The following is a 23,237-nucleotide window of genomic DNA, read 5'->3' on the forward strand; positions in this document are numbered from 1 at the left end:
TAGCCCCTGAATCTCACTAGGTGTTGCCACCACACCTTCCCATGCTGCCACATATACACAAATGAAAAGTCAAACTCAGGAGGATTTTTGGAAGTGCCTCTTAATACTTTTAAACATAAAAACCTGGCAAAATTTAAAAACAAAAATGGACCGGAATAGAGCTCAAAAGCTAGAATACATGCACTGAATATGTGTTGCTTTTTTGGCAATAGTGTGAACTCCTGAACCCTGCCATGAAAGGACCTCAACAATATTTTTTAATATTCAAGGAGAAATAAAGAACTGACAAATTGTAAACCCTATTTTGAAAAGTACTTGCATTTATATTGAAATCTATGAATTCTTTATATTTCATACTTTTTACTTATACAACAGCTATGAAGGAAACAAAGATTAAACATTTTAAAAAGAGGCATAAATTTTACATTTCAACATGGGCAGAAAGATCCAGAGTGTTTATATTTTAATAGTGCAATTCTTGGAAGTCAGATAAGAGTAATACATACAAATCATAAATTTTACTTTAATATCTCAACATGAATTTCAACATTTTATTCTCAGCTTCTTTACATTCCCTAAATCTCAAGTCCTGGAAAGAAAGATAATGTGATATGCAAGAAAATATCCCTTTCCTTTCCCTACTCCCACAGTAAAAATATACAATATCTGAAGCTTTTAGGTCCTTGATTATCTAAAAGCTAATTATTCCTTCTGTAGCCAATATACAATTGATAACAATAATAATGTAATAGGCCAGGAGGGTCAAATGATTCACCTTAATTATCTAAGTTATGTCAGTACAAAACATTTTATAAACATAATTTTTCCATGAAGAAGAATCATAAAATCAGCAAATTTTATTTATAAATCAAATGGTTATATCAGGGAGAAAGACTGTGAAGCATCCCACCAGTCAGAAAACTTGAATACAGTCACATTTTATCAACTTGATAGACTGGAAAACAATTAACAAATTGTCCTTCTCCAGGGAAAGAATGAGTCTTGTCTAAAAGGAACGAGGTGATCAAAACATCCTAGTGCTCATATCTGCCTTAGCTCAGCAACTCTGTTTAAGGAAATCCTCATTATATTTTCTGTTAGTATAAAGTCAACTTCTGATAAATAAGTTTTCAAGAAGGAAAAGAATTTCAAATTAATTTCAAATTAATCGGGTTTATGACTTCCACTAAAAACTTTTAAAGATAGCAAACATAAAATGTCTAATATGAGAAAATAATTACAAAACAAATGCAAAAATATTATAATGATCAATTTTAGTATTTATTGAAAGGTAGAAGACAGGAAAAACTTTTCTCAAACTCCAAAATCAAATCTTGCATCTTTGCTAAATAATAAAATTAATTTACATGACAGTGAATTTGCCCCCAAAAAAGTAACTCAATGCAAATTTTCAAAAGTGTTAATTCATTATTTACAAAAATGGTACTACCTGTCTTAAGTATTTTGAGGAAAAACTTTTACACTCAAACACTTGATAAAATACCAATAGGCTAAGCTAAAAAATAAAATCTTTCCTATCTTTCTTGACTCCCCAAACTTAAAAATGATTATGAAGAACGAAGAATAGTATTTCCAACAACCTTACATTTGGACTCATACATACATACTTACATACATACATACATACATACATACACACACACATGGGCTGGATCAACCTAATTTTTCTATATGGCCAATAGCCTTGGTGACAAGAAGATAATGAATATGGCTTCAGTAAAGTTTTCAACTAAATATCACAATGCTTAATTCTTTTGCTAGCTAACCAGCTAACCTGAGTATGAAATATATATTATTTAGCTAACAGGGAATAAACAAATGTGATTTAAAAATAAAAGCACTGTAAAAAACACGAGTCACCTTATTTTTTTAAGTTTGAATATAAACTTAATAATTTATGTAACAATAATATATAGAATAAGATCATATCAGAACTATTATCTTAACTGCTTTATTGTGATCCAAGAAACTGGAAATAACAGCAAAAAACCTGTGTTCAGAAAAAGAACTGGAATGTACTAACTAGAAACCATTAATATAATGCAATATTGAAATAGAAATAATTTGTGTGTAACAAAGGTAGTCAAAAGTTCTCAAACTGCATCTCAAGGATTTTGAAATTATAACCCGTAAGAAAAATAAGCATTATTCAAGGTGACATGGTTGTAACTTGAAATCTGTGGGGCCGGGCGGTGGCGCTGGAGGTAAGGTGCCTGCCTTGCCTGCGCTAGCCTAGGACGGACCGCGGTTCGATCCCCCGGCTCCCATATGGTCCCCCAAGAAGCCAGGAGCAACTTCTGAGCACATAGCCAGGAGTAACCCCTGAGCGTCACAGGGTGTGGCCCAAAAACCAAAAAAAAAAAAAAAAAAAAAAAAAAAAAAAAGAAATCTGAGCCCATTGATTTATACTTCACGTCCAACAGAGGTATGCATTTTACAAAACAATTTTTTTTAAATATGGAGAAGTTTGAATATACTAGATTATATAGGAAACTATACCTAAAAGCAACCATTATGGTTATTTTAGATATTGTTAAAAGTTTAAGGCTACTATATTTTAAAGGGATTCCCTAAAGACACTTTATTACAGTATGACCTCCTGCATTTCTAAGTTCCTGGAAAATTAGAAAACAAATTGTTGTTGTTGTTGTTGTGTGTGTGTGTGTAAATTTTCATTTTAAAAGAAAATGCATTCTAACCACACCCCTTTTTCTCAATACTGGTTTGTTATAAATTTGTATCTTTCCCTAAAAGATTGATGCAAATACATAAAGTGATCAGGAACATTGAGACAGTAACATATAAAATAGAAGTTCACTGGGAAAAAGAAGCCCCACAAAATTTCTATTTACAATATCATGATTTATACTTTCTTTATCCCATAAAAATTCCTATGTTACAAATATATTGATTTCCTACAAACCATCAAGATTTTCTACCCTTTTAACCTGAGGGCCAGAAATGGTATCTCTGCTGCAGTTTTTTTTAACTATTGATAGGCCTCTAACTTTAGTTTCTTTCTAACTAGAATATAAGCAGTTTTATAAATAACACAAATGAAGCTGGAGCAGAAGCCACTGAAAGAACAGCACACTAACTCAAAAGGCAGCAAAAAAAAAAAAAGAAAGAAAAGCATGAGCCCAGAATACCAAACTTAAAATAAAAGTTCTTTTCATCAAGCTACAGTAAAGAGATTTGACTTTTAAATTCTAGCAGTGGGTAGTAGTGAATGCAATCTGAAATAGTGCTCATTGAAGGGAATAGTTTTAATCACCTTTAGTAAGGCAATGACAATCCTGTTTCCTACTCCAGTTTTCTTCTCTAGAGCTCTTGAGGCTGCTGCTATTACATTATCCTTATTAGGGTAAGGCCTAGTGGTCCTCAACTATGGCCCGCGGGCCACATATTGTATTTGTATCTGTTTTGTTTCTTCATTGCAAAATAAGATATATGCAGTGTGCATAAGAATTCGTTCATAAGTTTTGTTTTTACTATAGTCAGACCCTCCAATGGTTTGAGGGACAGTGAACTGGCCCCCTGTTTAAAAAGTTTGAGGACCCCTGGAAGTCCTTAAAAAGCTGAGGTAACTTACTATTTTGTTAGTTTTACCTCTATATATTGCCCTTATTTTTTAAGTTTGTATTTGTCTTATTTTTCTCCTCTTTGCAAGAAAAATGTAAGATATTTTTAAATACTTATACAAATAAATTTTCTATAACTAGAGATTTCTTACTCAACTGATTTTAAATTAAGTAGTTTAGGACAAAATAATCTTGTCACACAAGTTAGAAAGGTTAGATGCCATTAATGGTCTTCGCTTCTCCAAACATTCCAAAATGATTACCTTAAACTGCTTTTCTGTTTGTTTTTGGATTTGGGTCACACCTGATAGTACTCAGAGGTAATCCCTGGCTCTCTAATCAGGAATTACTCCAGGCTTGCTTAGAGGACCTTATAAGCTACCAAATACTGAGCCGCAGTTGGCCACATGCAAGGTAAATGACCTACCCACTGTACTATTGCTCTGCCCCCCTTTACTGCTTAATATTTATTTTTAAAAGTATTCCAGGTCACATATTCACAAATTTATCACTTTAAGTTTTGCAAAATATGATAAACATATATTCCCTTATACACAGACACACACACACACACACACACACACACACACACACACACAAACTACCTTCATAACAATCTTCAAAAAATTTGCAGTATGGGGAATTTAAGTACTGACAGTTTGAAAAATAGACATTTGTACTCCATTACCACCCTAAATGGATATACCAGAAAACATAATAGATCAAATGCTTTAACTGAATTGTCAATTTTTCCATCTCAACAGAAAATGTATTTACTATATGAACCTTTATTAAATGGCTCATATTTCAGTATAAATCACACTTAAAGATTTTTAGAGATATTTACACTACTATGCTGATATAGTTAAAAAGGGGTGGTGGGCAGAAGGGAGAAATGGTATAAACAAGCTCTATGGAAAAAATCTGTAAATTGTTGAAAAGAATTCTGGCTCATGTTATTAAAAAAAGTGTGTGTCTGTATATGTACATGTGTGCATATACATTCATGTATATACAAACACATATGATAATGTCAGCTCTGTTCTAAATCTTAGAACTCCAACTCAAATAATTTTTTAAGAACTTTTAGACCTGCAAGTGTTTACAGTGCATCTGGCCCTAAGTGCTTTGATAATTCACAGTTATGGACAGGCACTGAGGAATGTTACAAAGCTACATAAACTATATTTTGCAACAGGATTTGGGAGCAAGTCCTTGACTTGCTTTAAGAATTCATGAATCTTTATTACATTATTCAGTTTTTTTTTAAAAAAAAAAAGGAGTTTTAGATGGTATGTACAAACTTAACACAAAACGTCATCATCTTTTCTATCTTGACTTGAATGTGCTGAATTATGTTGCCTTGTGTCAACTAGATTTATGAGACTTCCAGGATATAATTTGTCCTTTAAATCTTTGTTACTGTTTTCAAATTTAGAGTTTATGTCCATCTTAAATTCTGTAAATTGAACATGATCCAATTTTGCTTTAACATTCTTGCCATCCATATTATTCGGTGCTCTAGTCTTTTCAGAAACACAAACATTCATAGGTTCTTCCTTGATTCTTACAGATGAACTAGGTTCATGTTTAATCTGCTGTAATTCATATGTAGAGTGAAGCTTATCTGACAAAACAGAATCCAGGGATGTTTTCCTTACAGTACAAGCCCTACTATCAACTTGAGGTCCAGCCCTGCTATCAACTTGAGGTCCAAGAAGTGAAGATGAGGAATCTGATAATGTACTTGTTTCATGAGCAGCTGTATTCTGAGCAGTGTCCTCCTCTGAGTGATACAACTTGAGTCGAACGTGCCATGCTAAACTGCATACAGCTGAGACTGTCTTGAACTGATGAACAACATTCCTTGGAATAAAATAAATGTCATTATCATATAGCTGAATCCTGGCATAGCGAATGCCTTCTCTCCTCAATTGATTAAGTTTTGCATCATCAACCCACTGGACACACTGGGGGAAGATTAAAAAAAATGGTAAGCTTTTTTCCACAGTGAAAATTAAACTGAAAATGATTGTTTTAAATATACCTGGGACAGTGGTGGTTCATGTAAATCTAACTGCAATCGCTGAACTACTTCTAAGAAATCTTCAGCATGGAAGCAAATTACATCTTTGGTTATTCGAGGTTGTTCAGGCCTAAGAAAGGACATAATATGGTTACGTAATCTGCCTTTAATATTTTACTTTAAGAAAATTCACTGTTGAATCTTTATTAAATTCAAAGTAGAAGTAACTTATGGTCAAAACCAATACTTTAGAAATCAAGTTAAATTTCAAGTAAATGAACACTACATACTTTATCCTATCAATTTCAGAATAAACCTAGAAAACAGCACCTCCTTTTATTAGAGGTGTACATAACTATATTTTTATTTATGGGGGGTTGGGCCATACCCAATCCTCAGGAGTTATTCCTGGTTCTGTGCTCAAAAATCTCTCCTGGCAAGCTCAGGGGACCATATGGCATACCAGAGATCAAACCCAAATCAACCATGTGCAAGACATTGTGCTATTGCTCTAGACCCATAACCATATATTGGTTTTGGTTTTTGGGTCACACCTGGCAGGCTCAGGGGACCATATGGGATGGCGGAAATCGAACCCAGGTCCATTTCAGGTCGGCCGCATGCAAGGCAAATGCCCTATCGCTATGCTATCTCTCTGGCCCCCATAACCATATTTAAAAATCAAGTGCTGGGACCAGCGAGGTGACGCTAGAGGTAAGGTGTATGCCTTGCAAGCGCTAGCCAATGAAGGACCGTGGTTCGATCCCACAGCGTCCCATATGGTCCCCCCAAGCCAGGGGCAATTTCTGAGCGCTTAGCCAAGAGTAACCCCTGAACATCGGGTGGGGCCGAAAAACCAAAAACTAGTCAAATGTAGAGATAAATAAGGGAGAAAGTGGACATTTTCCTTCAATGAAGACATACAGAACTACACTAATACCTAAAAATTCTAAATCAAGGATCTCAAGGCAAAGTCGGGGGCTGCAGGAGGCAAAGTTGGGGTGATCCTTGAGTGCAAAGTCAGTAGTAAGCCTTGAATATTGGGGGGGGGGGGTAACCCAAACAACTAAAACAAAACAAAACAAAAAAGATTCCTCTAGGGCAGGACCACAAAATGTTGTATGGAGGACCATTTGTGGCCCACAGGCCACGAGTTTGAGACCCCTGTCCTAAATAAACTCATAAATTAAGAGATAGTATATAAGGAGCCGGAGAAATAGCATGGAGGTAAGGCATTTGCCTTTCATGCAGAAGGTCATCGGTTCAAATCCCGGTGTTCCATATGGTCCCCGGTGCCTGCCAGCAGCAATTTCTGAGCAAGGAGCCAGGAGTAACCCCTGAGCATTTGCTGGGTGTGACTCAACACACACACACACACACACACACACACACACACACACACACACACACACACACACACACACACACACACACCTGTGTTCCATATGGTCCCCGGTGCCTGCCAGCAGCAATTTCTGAGCAAGGAGCCAGGAGTAACCCCTGAGCACTTGCCGGGTGTGACCCAAAACACACACACACACACACACACACACACACACACGGACAGTATACAAATCAATAGTTAGTATTTTACTAACTAAACAGATAAAAAATTCTCAATGTGTGGTTTGATACTTTAAATAGCTGATGTTGAACAATGAATGGGGTTTGAGAATGAGGTAAAGGGTACAGACTGCTACATAACTGAAAAGCTGCATATAATGGTTGATGCCCAAACTTAAGTACTAATAGCCTACTGTTGAAAAGATTCACCAAAGTCATAGTCAAATTAACAAAAATATTGTATATATTTTTGTAATCCGTTAGGATTAACTAATGAAAATCTTAAGAATTTTGAAAATCTTATCATTTTAGAAAACATGAGAAAAATTATTTACAGTGCTGTGCTAGTCTCTCAATACCAAAAGATTAAACTGTTTGCCAAAATGCCTGAATTTAAGTATAGCTCAAACCTGTGTTTCAAGGGTCAACTGTAATTTAAAGAAAATTAGAAGCTGGGACAGGAGCAGTGGCACAAGCAGTAGGGGGTGTGCCTTGCATGCGCTAACCTAGGACTAACCACGGTTCAATCCCCAGCATCCCATATGGTCCCCCAAGCCAGTAGCGATTTCTGAGCACATAGCCAGGGTGTGGCCCAAAAACCAACAAGAAAGAGAGAAGAAAGAAAGAAAAGAAAAAGAAAGGAAGGAAGGAAAGGAGGGAGGGAGGGAGGGGGAGGGAGGGAGGGAGGGAGGGAGGGAGGGAGGGAGGAAGGAAGGAAGGAAGGAAGGAAGGAAGGAAGGAAGGAAGGAAGGAAGGAAGGAAGGAAGGAAGGAAGGAAGGAAGGAAGGGAGAAAGAGAGAAAGAAAGAGAGAAAGCAAGAGAGAAAGCAAGAAAGCAGGCAGGAAGGAAGGAAGGAAGGAAGGAAGGAAGGAAGGAAGGAAGGAAGGAAGGAAGGAAGGAAGGAAGGAAGGAAGGAAGGAAGGAAGGAAGGAAGGAAGGAAGGAGGGAAGGAGAGAGGGAGGGAGGGAAGGGAGGGAGGGAGGAAGGAAGGAAGGAAGGAAGGAAGGAAGGAAGGAAGGAAGGAAGGAAGGAAGGAAGGAAGGAAGGAAGGAAGGAAGGAAGGAAGGAAGGAAGGAAGGGGCAGATAGGACACTTGCACACAGAGGATCCTGGTTCAACCTTTGACACTATATATGGTCTCCCAAGCCCACCAGATTATCCTTGAATGCAGAGCCAGGAATACGTACTGAACAGAATCAAATGTGCCACACTACATGCGTGCATGCACTCACACATGTGCATGCGCACACACAAGTAGTTAATATATACTGAGATGTGTTACGCTCTGATTGCTACACAGCATGCACATGCATATACAAACACACAAAAAAGCAGTTAATATATACCACTCTCCACAGTGTACAGCTTTTAGTACTCCAACAGCAGCTGTCGTCTGTCGTTCAAAACCTTGTCCTATGTGGTCTGCATGAGCTCTTGTCCTGTCTTCAAATAGCATCTCACGAGGCTCACTAGTTCGAGGTAGGTATTGCAGGTTTTTTATTTCATTGGTAGTTCTGTTAAAAAAGAAATTTTATTTTTGAAAGTATGAGTGTGTGGACTGACTTATTTGACTATCAAACATTTGGGGCAGGAGCGATAGATAGTACAACAGTAGGGTAAGTTTGCCTTGCACGCAGCTGATCCAGGATGGACGGTGGCTCAAATCTCAGCATCCCATATGGTCCCCCAAGCCAGGAGCTATTTCTGAGCTCAGAGCCAGGAGTAACCCCTGTGCATCACTGGGTGTGGCCCAAAATCAAAAAAAAAAAAAAAAAAAAAAGACTACCATACATTTGTGCTATTGTAATAGGGATTAAGGACCATCAGACAATAAGTAACCACATAATTTAGAGAAATGGAAATCTTAAATCACCTGTTTCCAAATGAAGTTTTTTTTGTGAGTCTTGTTAATGATTTATTGATCTTGTTATTTACAAAAATTATTATATTTAGTGTTGAGGCTAATCCTGGGAAGCAGGGGCCAGAGAGATAGCACAGTGGTAGGGCATTTGCCTTGCACACAGTCGACCCAGGAAGGACAGTGGTTCAAATCCCCGCATCCCATGTGGTCCTCCTAGCCTGGCAGGGGCAATTGCTGAGCGCAGAACCAGGAGTAACCCCTGAGCGCCACCGGGTGTGACCCAAAAACCAAAAATAAAATAAAAAATGCATTAATTTAATATTTATAAAGTATGTTATTTGCTGTGCTTTCTAGGTATTGGAAAGAATGAACAAAACAGTAGTAGTGACTAAGAGACAAGTTTCAGGGCCAGGAGTATAGAGTTACAGAGAAACAAGGTGACATGGAAGATAAAAAGCTTCCCTCTCATGGAATGTATATTCTCATAACAGCCAAAAGATGAATTAGAAAGAAAATCACCATAAATGCTTCTATAAATATGCTGATTTGTTGAAGGTAGAAAAGACAATCTTAGGCCCGGAGGGAGAGATAGCACAGCGGCGTTTGCCTTGCAAGCAGCCGATCCAGGACCAAAGGTGATTGGTTCGAATCCCAGTGTCCCATATGGTTGTTCCCCCCCCCCCCCCCCGTGCCTGCCAGGAGCTATTTCTGAGCAGACAGCCAGGAGTAACCCCTGAGCACCGCCGGGTGTGACCCAAAAACCAAAAAAAAAAAAAAAAAAAGAAAAAAGAAAAGACAATCTTAGTTTTGTCCTAGTAGTCATCTCTCATTGACCATCTCACCCAGTATCCATATGTACAAAAAAGTTGCTAACTACTCAGCCTCATTCATTGTAGAGACCCTTTCCAATTTTGCTATAGAGGAAAAAAGACAAATTTTCCCCCTACTGGGAGTCGCCATGTTTTTCTATTACTTCCAAAATAAATCTTTAATTTTTTTAATATTTTATTATAATTGTATTATAAACTAAAATTTATTATAAACTTTATTATAAGTTTATTACAAAATAAAGTTTATTATAATTATATAATATAATTTTCTTAATAGTTTATCCGCTAGAGCAGTGCATCTCAATTATTTTCTGTCATGCCCCCTAGAAAGAAAACATTTTTCGCACCCCCCCCCGTGCAACTGTAAATATTATCTTTAGTAAAAAACTTAAACCTGCAAAAAAAAATATATATAAAATAATTTGAGCTGATTTTTGAATCAGAGGTGATGTCTGGATTAATGGCTACAATGAGCACGTTTTGCAATGCATAGCTTTTCGAAGCGAGGTTTGAAGTAGGACACAGCAACTCTCAGCTCCAGAGACATACAGAGACAAAAACATGGGGCTTAGCTTGTTATGACAGTGTTTGCCGAGGTCAAATGCAACCCCCCTCCGGGGTTGCGCCCCACTATTTGAGAACCACTGCACTAGGGAAACTTTCCTCTTAATTTCCCAATTCTGTCTCTATCACTTCCTACTCAATGTGTAGGAATGAATTACAGTTATCACATACAAGTACACTAACACAAATTTCTGTAATATTATATTGCTCATAATGAATGTCCTACCAGTATCTGAAAGCTAGATGATGATACTGATTCCTTAGAAAGCTAATAGGATCTGTCTTATTAAACCACATAATCCACATTCTAATTTTTTAAAATCACATACACAGTTACTAGGCAATGTTATTATTAGTTGGTCAGGTTAACAATATGATTTATGAAATCATCATGAATTATAAACCGTGAGGTATAAGCAAGTTACTCAAGAAGCAAATGGAGTTTCATAAATTCCAAGTATGTATATATCTGCACTATTTATAAATATAAATTAATAATCAATAAGAAGGGCATAAAAAATAGCACTGAAATTAAGGGTTCATGCTTTTGCATTCTTAAGGCCCAGACACTAATGACAATGCTGGAGGCACCTAGGCATTGCTGGTGTGACCCTGGTGGTCTCCAGCAATGCAGGGACCAAATACACAGTACCACATTATCAGATTCAAGCATTAAGCACTTGACCCAGTTGACCAAGTAATGCCAGAAGAGGTCCCATTTCCTAAAGGCAATTAATTACCAAATGGGACTCCAGAGTCCTGAGGATTCCAGGTTCTCTGAGCCCTGCTCAGGAAACCAAAAAAGGAAAAGAAAGGGGAGGGGAGAACTACTTAGTGTTACAATTTGAGTTCTAGTGACACATTAAATAAACATACCGAACATCACCTCATATAAATTAGTTTACTCAATTCCTGTTCTATTTAAGTTACTAATCACTATAACCAGTAAAACTTTTGGATCATTAAGTATCTTGAGAGAAAGGAATATTTCACCTTATATGCCCACATTCCCAATTATTTAAATCAATTATATTTTTCTCCACACTGCACTGATATATACTTAACATGTCTTTTCCATTTCACATACATACAAATGACTCATTTAATGATTTTATCATATTCTTTAATGAGAATACACATTTTTCTCACCACAAATAATGCTGCAATTTGCATTCTTACACATTTTCCTTTAGTGTTCCCTTGCGATAGTGCAAAAGGAGGACAATGGAATAAAAAACATATGTATGCTGGGGTCAGAGTGATAGCACAGTGGTTGGGTGTTTGCCTTGCACACAGCCAACCTGGGATGGACCCGAGTTTGAACCCCAGCATCCCATATTGTCCCCCGAGCTTGTCAGGAGCGATTTCTAAGTGCAGAGCCAGGAGTAACCCCTGAGCACCACTGGCTGTGGACAAAAACAAAACAACAAACAAAAACATATATATGATAAAATTTATGAGCTAGATTACTTTCACAAAATTATAGTAGTTTGTTGATGTAAAGGCAGGTGGACTTGGATACACACTTTGGATAACCCCCCACTGTAATGAAAGTTGAACCTGGACATGGCCCCTTGCCATGCCAGGTATAAGAGGAAAAACTTGGGACAGTTGGAAGCGGGGCCCAGGATACTGACCATTGCAGCACCTGCTGATCCATGGGAAGCCAGAGATAAAGCATCAGAGAGATCCTGCCTGCTTTGTATTTATCTATTCCTTTCTCTTTCTTTCTTGTACCTGGGCCTCCCTAGGCCAGGTGGCCAATGAATTTCCATCTATCTCTCCCTCTCTCTCAGAAATCCCTGGGTGCTGGTGGCAAGTCTCAGACTCCAGGAGGAATAAAAGTATATTTGGTTTCTCTCTCTCTCTCTCTCTCTCTCTCTCTCTCTCTCTCTCTCTCTCTCTCTCTCTCTCTCTCTCTCTCTCTCTCTCCTCTCTCTCTCTCTCTCTCTCTCTCTCTCTCTCTCTCTCTCTCTCTCTCTCTCTCTCTCTCTCTCTCTCTCTCTCTCTCTCTCCCCCTCTCTCCCTCCTCTCTCCCTCCCTCCCATTCTCTCTCTCCCTCCCTCCAGATCTGTGAGACCCTTGCAACACTGAGCCCTAGGAACCAGAAGGCAGACTTGCAGCTTACAGCAATAATCTGTTGCATAATAGCAAATTTCTACAGTAGTTTATCTTTCTATCAACAACATTTAAAGGCTCTGTTCCCAACATATCTACTATGTCATCCTTTGCACAGGGGCCATGCTAATCTTCTCTGTATCGTTCCAATTTTTAGTATATGAGCTGCCGAAGCGAGCACCCAACATATCTACTATGATAGATTGTAGCTACTATTGGTTTTTTTAAATTTCTGCCAATGTAATGGGTAAAAATAATAGCTTACAATTTTTTAGCATATACCTTGCCGTCTGAGATCTATTTTTCTACCGGACTACTTACAGTATCTTGTCAAATTGGAAATGCTTTTCATACGTTAACTTCTAGTCTTTCACATGTTACAAATGTACTAAAATCTAATCAGTTTTGAACTTTGCTGGTGTTTTATCTTTCACAGTTACTGCTGTTACCAATCATTTATTGGAGTTGAACAGTATTTTTTAATATCTAGTATAACTTCCTCCCCTTTACTTTCCCTTCACTTTTCTTAACTATTTAATTTTATTTATTCTCCTTATGAACTTTAAATCATTCTATCCAGAGCTAAGGAATGCCAAATATTTCAAAGGATTATATTTTTTACATGTACATTTGTTTAGGTTTTTCCATATTTCAATTATATTCTAAACTTTGTCATTTTCCAATTCTCTCTCTCTCTCTCTCTCTCTCTCTCTCTCTCTCTCTCACACACACACACACACACACACACACACACACACACACACACACACACACACACAAAATAAAACAACCATCACTAAATGTATCTATAACATACCTTTTCCTTTTGAAAGGTGACTTTGGCATATCAGCCACAGGGATCATTTGTTCTCCAGGTCGTACCCACATAATGGGACCATCATCACTATCTTTTCGACATTCTAATTTTAGACTAGACAGTGTCCCCCATGGCAGTGTACACTGGAGGCAAAAAGAAATCAGTTACCTTTCAAATCTACCCGTAGACACGCTTTTATATATACCTTATACTTCCATTTTAAATATAAACCTATATTGACTTTATTAACATACAGATTCACATATACTCCAAACATTTCTTGCAAAACTCTATCTTAAAAACACTATTCTATTTTTTTTACACTACTTTATTTTTGTTTTGTTTTGTTACCACATTCCTGTGTGGTAATTCAAGGGTTACACTTGTCTCTATACTCATGAATCACTCCTGGTAGTGCTGGGGAAGCATAGAGATGCCAGGGTTCAAACCTGGGTCAGCTGCATGCCAGGCAAGCACCTATATGCAGTGCTCTCTCTCCACCTGTAAATTTTAAACACACTAACAAAATACAAAGAAAATAAACACTAAGAAAATATTCCTAGATGCTTCTACTCCCAAGCTCTGTCAGAGAGATGATTCACTGTGTTAATATTTGTTATTTTTTTGTTTGTTTTTTTGGCCATACCCAGTGGTGCTCAGGGGTAGCCTGGCCCTTTGCTCAAAAATCGCTCCTAGCTTGGTAAGGCCATATGTAATACCAGGGATCAAACGATGTCCGCCCTTGGTACCACATTATTCCCTAAGCACAGACAGAAGTGACCCCCAAATAAAGAGCTTGGAGTAAATCCCAAGTACCACTAGGCCTATACCTAGTATATGGTACACACATATTATTATTTTCCGGTAAGAGATGAAAGTCCTGTATCCAGTACCAAAGGTCCCCAACTACCACCAGACTGCAATATAATGGCCTAAGCATTGCAGGAATGGCCCTCAAGCTCCCTGGCACTGTTTGGGAGTTATTCTTTTAAGCTTCTTAACTATACTTTCCTTCCAATTTAAATGAAATCAAATTTTCTCAATTTCAAATGGCATGATTTGTATCACCTGTAGTATTAAAGTAATACTCATAATTTTAGATTGCATGACAATTTTTTCTTACTTTTAAAAATGGTGAATCTTCCAACATGTCAAGGAACTCAGGGAAGTAATCTCCCACTTCTTCATCAACTGCTCCCACCAAGCTGATCTGTCGCATTGGGCCAGCTCTGTAAGTACCATGAGAATATGTTCTTTTTACCTAAAGGAGATGGATTTAATTAAAAAATTATACATAAGGTAATGCCTGATACTATTATGTAACATTAAATACCAAAATATTAGTAAGTGACATGAGACCAAAAAATGGTCTTACTAACAGTGAAAAAATTAAGGTATTAAAAATTGCATAAAATCAAGCTGTTTTACTTCAGCTAGCAATTCTTTTTGGGGGTCACACTCGGGCACTGGGGGTTACTCCTGGCAGGCTTCAGGGACCATACAGGATGCCGAGATTCAAACCAGGTCCGTCCAGGGTTGGCCTTGCACAAAGGCAAATGCCCGCCCTACTGCTGTGCTATCGCTCTGGCCCCTTGGCTAGCAATTCTTAAGTTGCCTTTAAAAAACTGTTTATATCATTTTTATAATTCTAGGGTACATTATGACACATAAAACCACTAAAATTATATTCAAATGTATATCTAAATTTTTCTAAACGGAACTGGGTCTTAATCTTATTGTCAAGAGTAGACCCTTTGAAAATGTTATATTTTCATACCACTAGTATGAATGACTAAGAGTATGAATGGTATACATGACTAAGAGCCATAAGGTATGTGGTCCTTCTAAACCTTAACATATTAACTAGAATCTAGTATTATGTGTATATTCTCACATGCTGATTATAATTGTAAAGCTATATAGACCAAAAAGTAACACTTGACATGCTGCTATTTTGGAAAATTTCTATAATTAAGTTCAAAGAAAAACTATCAGGGCTTGAGAACCAAGAGCTGTAGGTACAATTAACTTCCTTAACTGATATGATTTATTTGGACTACTGAAGAAAATTAGATTACTGTATAAAGTTATTGTATGTTAGTAAATGAGTACCATTCAAATATTAGCCAAATTAAAATTGTTTAGGGGCTGGAAAGATAGCATGGAGGTAGGGTGTTTGCCTTGCATGCAGAAGGACAGTGGTTCAAATCCCAGCATCTCATATGGTCCCCTGAGCCTGCCAGGAGCGATTTCTGAGCATAGAACCAGGAGTAACCCTTAAGCGCTGCCAGGTGTGACCCAAAAACCAAAAAAAAAAAAAAAAAAAAAGATTGTTTACACCTCAAGAATTGTCAATATTTAATTTTCACATGCATATTTAAATCCTTTATACTATAAAGTTCTGTAAAGTTTACAGAAAACGGGGCCGGGAAGGTGGCACTAGAGGTAAGGTGTCTGCCTTGCAAGTGCTAGCATAGGACGGACTGTGGTTCAAATCCCCCGGCGTCCCATATGGTCCCCCCAAGCCAGGAGCAATTTCTGAGCACATAGCCAGGAGTAACCCCTGAGCATCAAACGGGTGTGGCCCAAAAAAAAACAACAAAAAATATATATATACAAGTTTACAGAAAACTATGTATTTTCACTTTTTTGTTTGTTTGTTTGTTTTTGGGCCACACCGGGTAATGCTCAGGGGTTACTCCTGGCTATAACCTCTGTCCGTCCTAGGCTAGCTCTGGCAAGGCAGACACCTTACCTCTAGCGCCACCACGCCAGCCCTGTCTTTACACATATTAACACTGATAAGTTTTCTTCCTTTCTGAAACTTTGAACAAAATCCTAATCTTTTTTTCCTTAGCAGCTTCTGTTTCCTTAACATCATCCATTCATCTATCTATCTGTTTATTTGTTTATTTATTTAAGCCACACCTGAGACACTCAGGGATTACTCCTGGCTTTGCACTAAGAAATTGCTCCTGGCAGGTTCAGGGAATCATATGAGATGCTGGAGATGGACCTGGATTGGTACTGTGTCAACCATGTGTAAGGCAAATGCTCTACCACTGTGCTATTTTTCCGGCCCCCCAACATCAAATTTTTAAAGACCAAATGTTCTCAGTTTACCTGGATCCATTCCATTATAAAAATCAATTTTAAAAATAAAGCCCTGGGCCCGGGAAGATAGCACAACGGCGTTTGCCTTGCAAGCAGCCGATCCAGGACCAAAGGTGGTTGGGTGGTTGGTTCGAATCCCGGTGTCCCATATGGTCCCCCGTGCCTGCCAGGAGCTATTTCTGAGCAGACAGCCAGGAGTAACTCCTGAGCACTGCGGGTGTGGCCCAAAAACCAAAAACCAAAAAAATAAATAAATAAAATAAAGCCCTGTAAACCAGGCAAATCCAGAAAGGTCAACCTTTCCTCACATTATGGAAACACTCTAAAAGATACAGATATTCACATCAAATCCTCATAATCATACTTGGTACAGATAGTATTGCAGTACAACAAAATATCTAAATAAAAAAGAGGCAGAGTCACTGATCCTCCAATTGGTTCATACTATTATTACATGATCAACTAAGTAATTCTCGTTAGAAATTTTCAGTGAATTAAATCTTCTAAAAGATGAACTGGGCTGTCCAGGATGAAAATTCTGAGAACTTCTTAGAATGAGGGTGGGTAGATTCCCCTTTCTTGCTTGAAGGCACAGCAGCCCGAAGCCACATCTGTGATATAGAAATGCCCGGCTCCACAACGGAATCTCATCAAGCTGTCACACCACCAAACCATTCCAGCACCATAGCTTCTATACCATGAGGCCACCTATGCATGGCACCTTCAAACTTCATAATACTGTGAACCCAGTAGGATCACAGCAAATCTGATGGAAAGCTGTGTAGAAGACCACCAAGATCAATAAGCAAAAGCAATAACATAGAAAAGTCTACTAGCACCAACCAATCCATTAAATCCTCAATGAATTCAGTAACACCACTGTGAGATAAAATAATTACCACAAATTAACTTTTATTGAGTTAATAATAAGTCTGAGTTTTGATAATTCCATTGGCCTTTGTGTTCTAACAAACAATATGAAGTAAGAGCAGTGGGTGGGAAATCGGGGACATTAGCAGAGGGAAGGTCACACTGGTGATGAAAAGTGGTTTTTGAACATTTAATTCTATTTGTTTTGGGGATACCGGGGATTGAACCCTGATCAGTCGCATGCAAGGCAAACACCTTACTGGCTGTACTATTTGCTCCAGTCCCCTAGAACACTTGATTCTAAATAACTGTGTTACGAGCTACATGGTAAAACATTGTGTGGCCCTGGGTTCTGAACAAGGAGGAATGTCATTTTGCAAAAGACCACGTTAGGCTTTCTCAAACCTCTTTCCATTCACAACCCCAAGCTTTCACAGCCCCAAGCTATCTTGCCATACTAGGTAGCCTATCTAGAAAGGCCAGGAGGGAACAGTAAAAAAATACCCTAGACCAGGGGTCTCAAACTTGCGGCCCGCGGGTCGTTTGCGGCCCTCCATACAATATTTTGTGGCCCTGCCCTAGAGGAATCTTTTTTTGTTTTGTTTTGTTTTGTTTTAGTTGTTTGGGTTACACCTCCCAATGTTCAAGGCTTACTACTGACTTTGCACTCAAGGATCACCCCGACTTTGCCTCCTGCAGTCCCCAGGTAAATTGAGTTTGAGACCCCTGTTAGACAATAGCCAATTATTTTAAAGATCATCATGGGCTGGAGGGATAGAACAGTAGGGTGTTTGCCTTGCATTATGCCCACCCAGGAAGGACCTGGGTTCAATCCCTGGCATCCCAAATAGCCCCACGAGCCTGCCAAGAGCATTATTTTTGTTTGTTTGTTTTTGGTTTCTGGGCCACACCCTGTAGCACTCAGAGGTTACTTCTGGCTCTGAGCTCAGATATCACTCCTGGCAGGCTCAGGGGACCATATGGAATGCCGAGGATCGAACCCGGGTCCATCACAGGTTGGCAGCATGCAAGGCAAACGCCCTACCACTGTGCTATCACTCAGGCTCCACCAGGCATGACTTTTGAGCACTGAGCCAGGAATAAACCCCTGAGCACCTAGGGGTGTGGTCCAAAAACCAAAAATAACAACAAAATCATCAGTGGGGCTGGAGTGATGTTACAAAGGTAGGGCATTTGCCTTGCATACACGCTGTCAATCCAGGACAGACCCCGGTTCAATCCCCCAGGGTCCCATATGGTTCCCCAACCCAGGAGCGATTTCTGAGCACATAGCCAGGAGTACTAACCCCTGAGCATCACCAGGTATGGCTCAAAATTAAATTAAATTAAATTAAATTAAAGATCATCAGAAGCTAAAACCTCCCTAATCTATATCCACTCATTATATAATACGATTTGTGCCCTTGGCAAGGGTAATCTGGGAGATGGCCCTGACTGGCCAGTGTACAGCTGATAGAATTAAGTTTTTTTTGTTTTGTTTTATTTTGTTTTGGGGACACACCTGGCAACACTCAAGGGTTACTCCTTGGCTCTGCACAAAGAAATTGCTCCTGGCAGGCACGGGGGACCATGTGGGATGCAGGAAATCGAACCAGGGTCCATCCAGGGTCGACAGCATGCAAGGCAAACACCCTGCCACTGTGCTAACCCTTCGGCCCCCAAAAATAAAGTTTTGTTTTGCTTTACTCCAATTGTGTGGTCTCGTCCTTCGACTACAGATCCTAACAACATGATGCTATAATAATAACAATAATAATAATATAATTGAGAGGTAAGAATAGTAGAAGTTGTAGGGTCCATTAGCTGATTGGGAGATAGCAGGTGGGGAAGGGGAAAGTCTTTTTTTTTTTTTTTTTGGTTTTTTGGCCACACCCAGCGGTGCTCAGGGGTTACTCCTGGCTGTCTGCTCAGAAATAGCTCCTGGCAGGCATGGGGAACCATATGGGACACCGGGATTCGAACCAACCACCTTTGGTCCTGGATCAGCTGCCTGCAAGGCAAACACCACTGTGCTATCTCTCCGGGCCCAGGGAAAGTCTTATTTAAGGACAAAATTGTCACATTCACACTAATACAAATTAATGAGCCACAAGGGGGAGCCATTTCCTATCACATATGGTGTATTCTTTTCAAATCAAAATAAATTTTAATTTACATTTTATTTTTAAAGATAACTATTTTAACAATATAAAATGTCATTTTAAAATTAATACAAAAAAGGTAAATTTTCTCATAAGAGTACTTATCTGGCATAATAATTGGTATTAAATCAGTTCACAAACATTTAAGGAAAAACATGGCATGAACAGATGGTCAATATGAAAAATCAGCACAAAGGAATACCTTGGTTTAAAGATGGCACATCAGTGGTGCAAGGATAACTCAGTGACAAAAGCACCTGCCTTGCAAGTGTGAAGCCTTGAGTTCAATCCCTTATGCCATCCTATGGTGTTGTACATAGACCCAGCAATTCTGCTGCTCATACAGCAGTCAGGTGTACAAAGACTGCACTTGAAGAATATAATCCTCAATGAGCAGTGCAATCGGAGTACATTTCCTAGCCTGAATGTTAATGAGATTCACGATTCCTGGTGTGTATGAGTATAACTGAGAGCAGAATGGGACACCCCCCTCCACGTGACAACAATAAAAGGACATGAAGAGGAGAAAGAATAAAAATATTAAATGTGTTTTGTTTGGTTTGGTTTGGTTTTTGGTTTTTTGGGCCACACCCATTTGATGCTCAGGGGTTACTCCTGGCTAAGTGCTCAGAAATTGCCCCTGGCTTGGGGGACCATATGGAACGCTGGGGGATCAAACCACGGTCCTTCCTTGGCTAGTGCTTGCAAGGCAGACACCTTACCTCTAGCACCACCTCACCAGCCCCTAAATGTGTTTTTTAACTAGTATTTACACAAATAGTAAATAGATTATCCTGTCAGTGACTCCCAAAATGAACCCAGCATACTTTCTCCCCTCATCCTGAGAGGCAAAGCTAACAGACCAGATGAGACTTAATTTTGTTTCATTATTAAAATATTTAGATGTTAATCACTGGTTAGCATCTTTGAAGTGTTATTTGATATAAACAACTTACTAACTAGGGTAAAAATATTTTTAAACTAGAAATAGGGGCCAGAGTAACATAATAGTACAATGCATAGGGTATTAACCTTGGAATGCCAGTGACCTACATTGATGCACACCATCCTATGTAGTCCCCAAGCACTGCCAAGCCAGGAATAAGCCCTGAGCTCAGCTGGGTGTGGTTCCCCCCTCCCCCAAATAAAACCACCCATATGTTTTAGTATCTGTGGGAGGGGAAAAAATTGTTAGAAAACAACTCCTCTAAAAGTAGTCCTTCCAGCTGACAGTCAGATATAGGATCAGAGACACAGCTGATAAAAAGATGTTAAGTTTCCTCTGTGTGTTATTTATCCGAGAACTTTTAGAGATGATGACTACTAGAGTAGATGGGATTGATTGATTTCATACTAACCATTTTTGGTTATTATTCCATAAAGCAAGGAGATAATTTTATTTATTTATATGGCGGGGAGGTTCTGGGCCTTACCAGGCAGTGCTCATGGGGTTACTCCTGGCTTTTCACTCAGAATTCACTTGTTCAGGAGACCATATGGGATGATGGATTAAACCCAAGTCAGCATGCAGAGCAAATGCCCTGTTCACTGTATTATCTCTGGTCACGAAGATAATTTTAGTGATATGCATGTAAGGGAACCAATTTAAGAATTAGAAAATAGAAGACTAAGCATATGCTATTAAGCCCGCAATAAATTCTTTTCTCCCCAGCCCAAATACAATCAAAATGTAAATTTCCTTAAGGGAAAAAAACAAAACAAAACCATCTGTGTTAAGCCCTGATGTGCACATCAAAAAAGTAACTCAGTTTTAGTACTTTCCAAAAGTTTTATTATGCTCTTACCTTTTAATTCAGACCTATAGCAAAATGAGAAGCAAAAAAATGTTGTCTAAAGCATAGTTATTTTAATAAAAACTAAAACCTCTTACCTGAGCATGAAAATTGGACATAGTTGTAGTTTCTATATCCTTCTTTCCCAGTATCTCCATTTTCACTGGTGAATTGGGAAAATTAAATGAAAAGTAGTCTAAAAAGTCAGGTAAGTAAGTAGCTGCCCCATGAACAATACCCATTACATAGAAAGCTGCAGAGTTTTCATTCTCACTGAACACTAGACCCACAAACTCTTCTGCAAACCTCTCCATCTCCACAGGAGACAGACTGGAGAGTTCAGTGCTGTAGGCGTGGATAACTGATGCACCTCCATTAGGCTGATGCTCAATGTGAATGAGCTGTTTGAACTTCAAAGTGTCCAACCTTTTGAGGTTATTCTGAACCCGTGGCTCCTTTAATGAGACAAATGGAAAATCACTGTTCTCAGGAAGTTTGGAATCATAGTTCTTATTATCCACATTCTTTCCAATGTAATCCTGTATGTTATCATTTAGGATGTCTTTGGCCTCTTGATCTTCAACATCAGATAACAATCCTGAGCAGATGGTTTGAATAGATTTGCTATACATTTTGGGACGCTTCCGTTTTTCATTCTCTTTATGTTTCTTTTTCTTTTTCTTCTTTACCTTTTTAATTTGTAAGTCTTCTGTGCTTGTTTTTGGTCTCTCCTTCCCACCTGTTGAGAAAAATGTTTTTTGAAACTCCATGTTTTAGTTATTTAAAAGACTATGCTTTAGGAAAAGTTTCGTAACAAATAAGCAAACTTTATTCAGAATTAGGTTTAGATGTGGGACTCATTATATATAGTATGGCTTCAATTTGTAAGTCATGATTTAGTCCTTTTTTTTTCTATTTCTATATACAAAAATCATATGCCAAGATTTAGAACAAAGTTACAAGCGCCCACATTCTGAGATGTTAGCAGATATTTAATTAATGTGTACTGAAGAAAATGAAATAGTTTAGAAAGCGTAATCTTCAAATTTTAAATCTGTACCATCAGAAATGGAAAGTTGAACAAGTTTCTGAACAATGCCATCAAGTTCCACTGATATAACATGAATTATACCTTATCTATAACTGTAAAAATGGCATCTATGACAATATTTATATAATAAAGGAAGAAAAATACATGTACAGTGTTAACAGCAACACAGTAACTTCTTCCTTAGCTTCATATATTTTTTCCTTAATAAGCTTTGCTTGCTAAAATCAGCTATGTTGAGTCCATATAAGATAAAATTTAACAGTGAATAGCAGTGGTAAGGCATTTGCCTTGCATGCAGAAGGACGGTGGTTCGAATCCCAGCATCCCATATGGCCCCCCCGATCCTGCCGGAAGCAATTTCTGAGCATAGAGTCAGCAGTAACCCCTGAGCGCTTCTGGTGTGACCCAAAAACAAAACAAAACAAAAAATCATAAAGGGGATGATAAAAATTAGGATCTGGAGCTGGAGGGTTCTTATTAGCACAGCGGGTAGGGCATTTACCTTGGACAAGGCTAATCCAGGTTCAATCCCCAGCATCCAATCTGGTCTCCAGAGCCTGCCATGAGTAACTTAGAAGCATGGCCCAAAAACAAAAATAAACTAACAAACAAAATATTAGGATCTTGCTAGAGACACAGCTCAATAAGCTGAACACTTGTGCTGTTTACTGGAGGCCCAATCACCCAAAGTCAGTCTGCATGTTATGTGTGGCATGCTCGTTCTCCTCTTCTCTCCCCATCCCATACACACTTCTCACTGACTTGATTCCAAATACTACATCTATATTAGTCAAGGAATAGCAAAGTTAGAGATCAGAGATGTGGCTTAAGTGGTAGCACAATGCCTAGCATAAGTGAGGCCCTAT

General features: G+C 38.5%; 1 protein-coding gene and 1 non-coding gene across 2 annotated transcripts in view; both read right to left on the reverse strand.

The window, feature by feature from the left end:
• Positions 1-4,175: 4,175 nt before the first annotated feature.
• Positions 4,176-23,237, reverse strand: part of RSBN1L (round spermatid basic protein 1 like) — a 67,446-nt gene continuing 48,384 nt past the window's right edge. Inside the window, exons 3-8 of the mRNA XM_049783845.1 lie at positions 21,419-22,059; positions 14,505-14,642; positions 13,382-13,524; positions 8,538-8,705; positions 5,650-5,758; positions 4,176-5,572 (exon numbers count right to left, since the gene is read on the reverse strand). Coding sequence (XP_049639802.1) covers positions 4,907-5,572; positions 5,650-5,758; positions 8,538-8,705; positions 13,382-13,524; positions 14,505-14,642; positions 21,419-22,059 — 1,865 coding nt within the window. The 3' untranslated portion in view covers positions 4,176-4,906. The remainder of the gene's footprint in view (positions 5,573-5,649; positions 5,759-8,537; positions 8,706-13,381; positions 13,525-14,504; positions 14,643-21,418; positions 22,060-23,237) is intronic.
• Positions 12,636-12,745, reverse strand: LOC126028742 (U6 spliceosomal RNA). Its single transcript, XR_007502466.1, has one exon. It is a non-coding gene; the product is annotated as a U6 spliceosomal RNA (small nuclear RNA).

Source organism: Suncus etruscus, chromosome 1 (assembly GCF_024139225.1).
Source record: "Suncus etruscus isolate mSunEtr1 chromosome 1, mSunEtr1.pri.cur, whole genome shotgun sequence".
Classification (NCBI taxonomy): Eukaryota; Metazoa; Chordata; class Mammalia; order Eulipotyphla; family Soricidae; genus Suncus; species Suncus etruscus.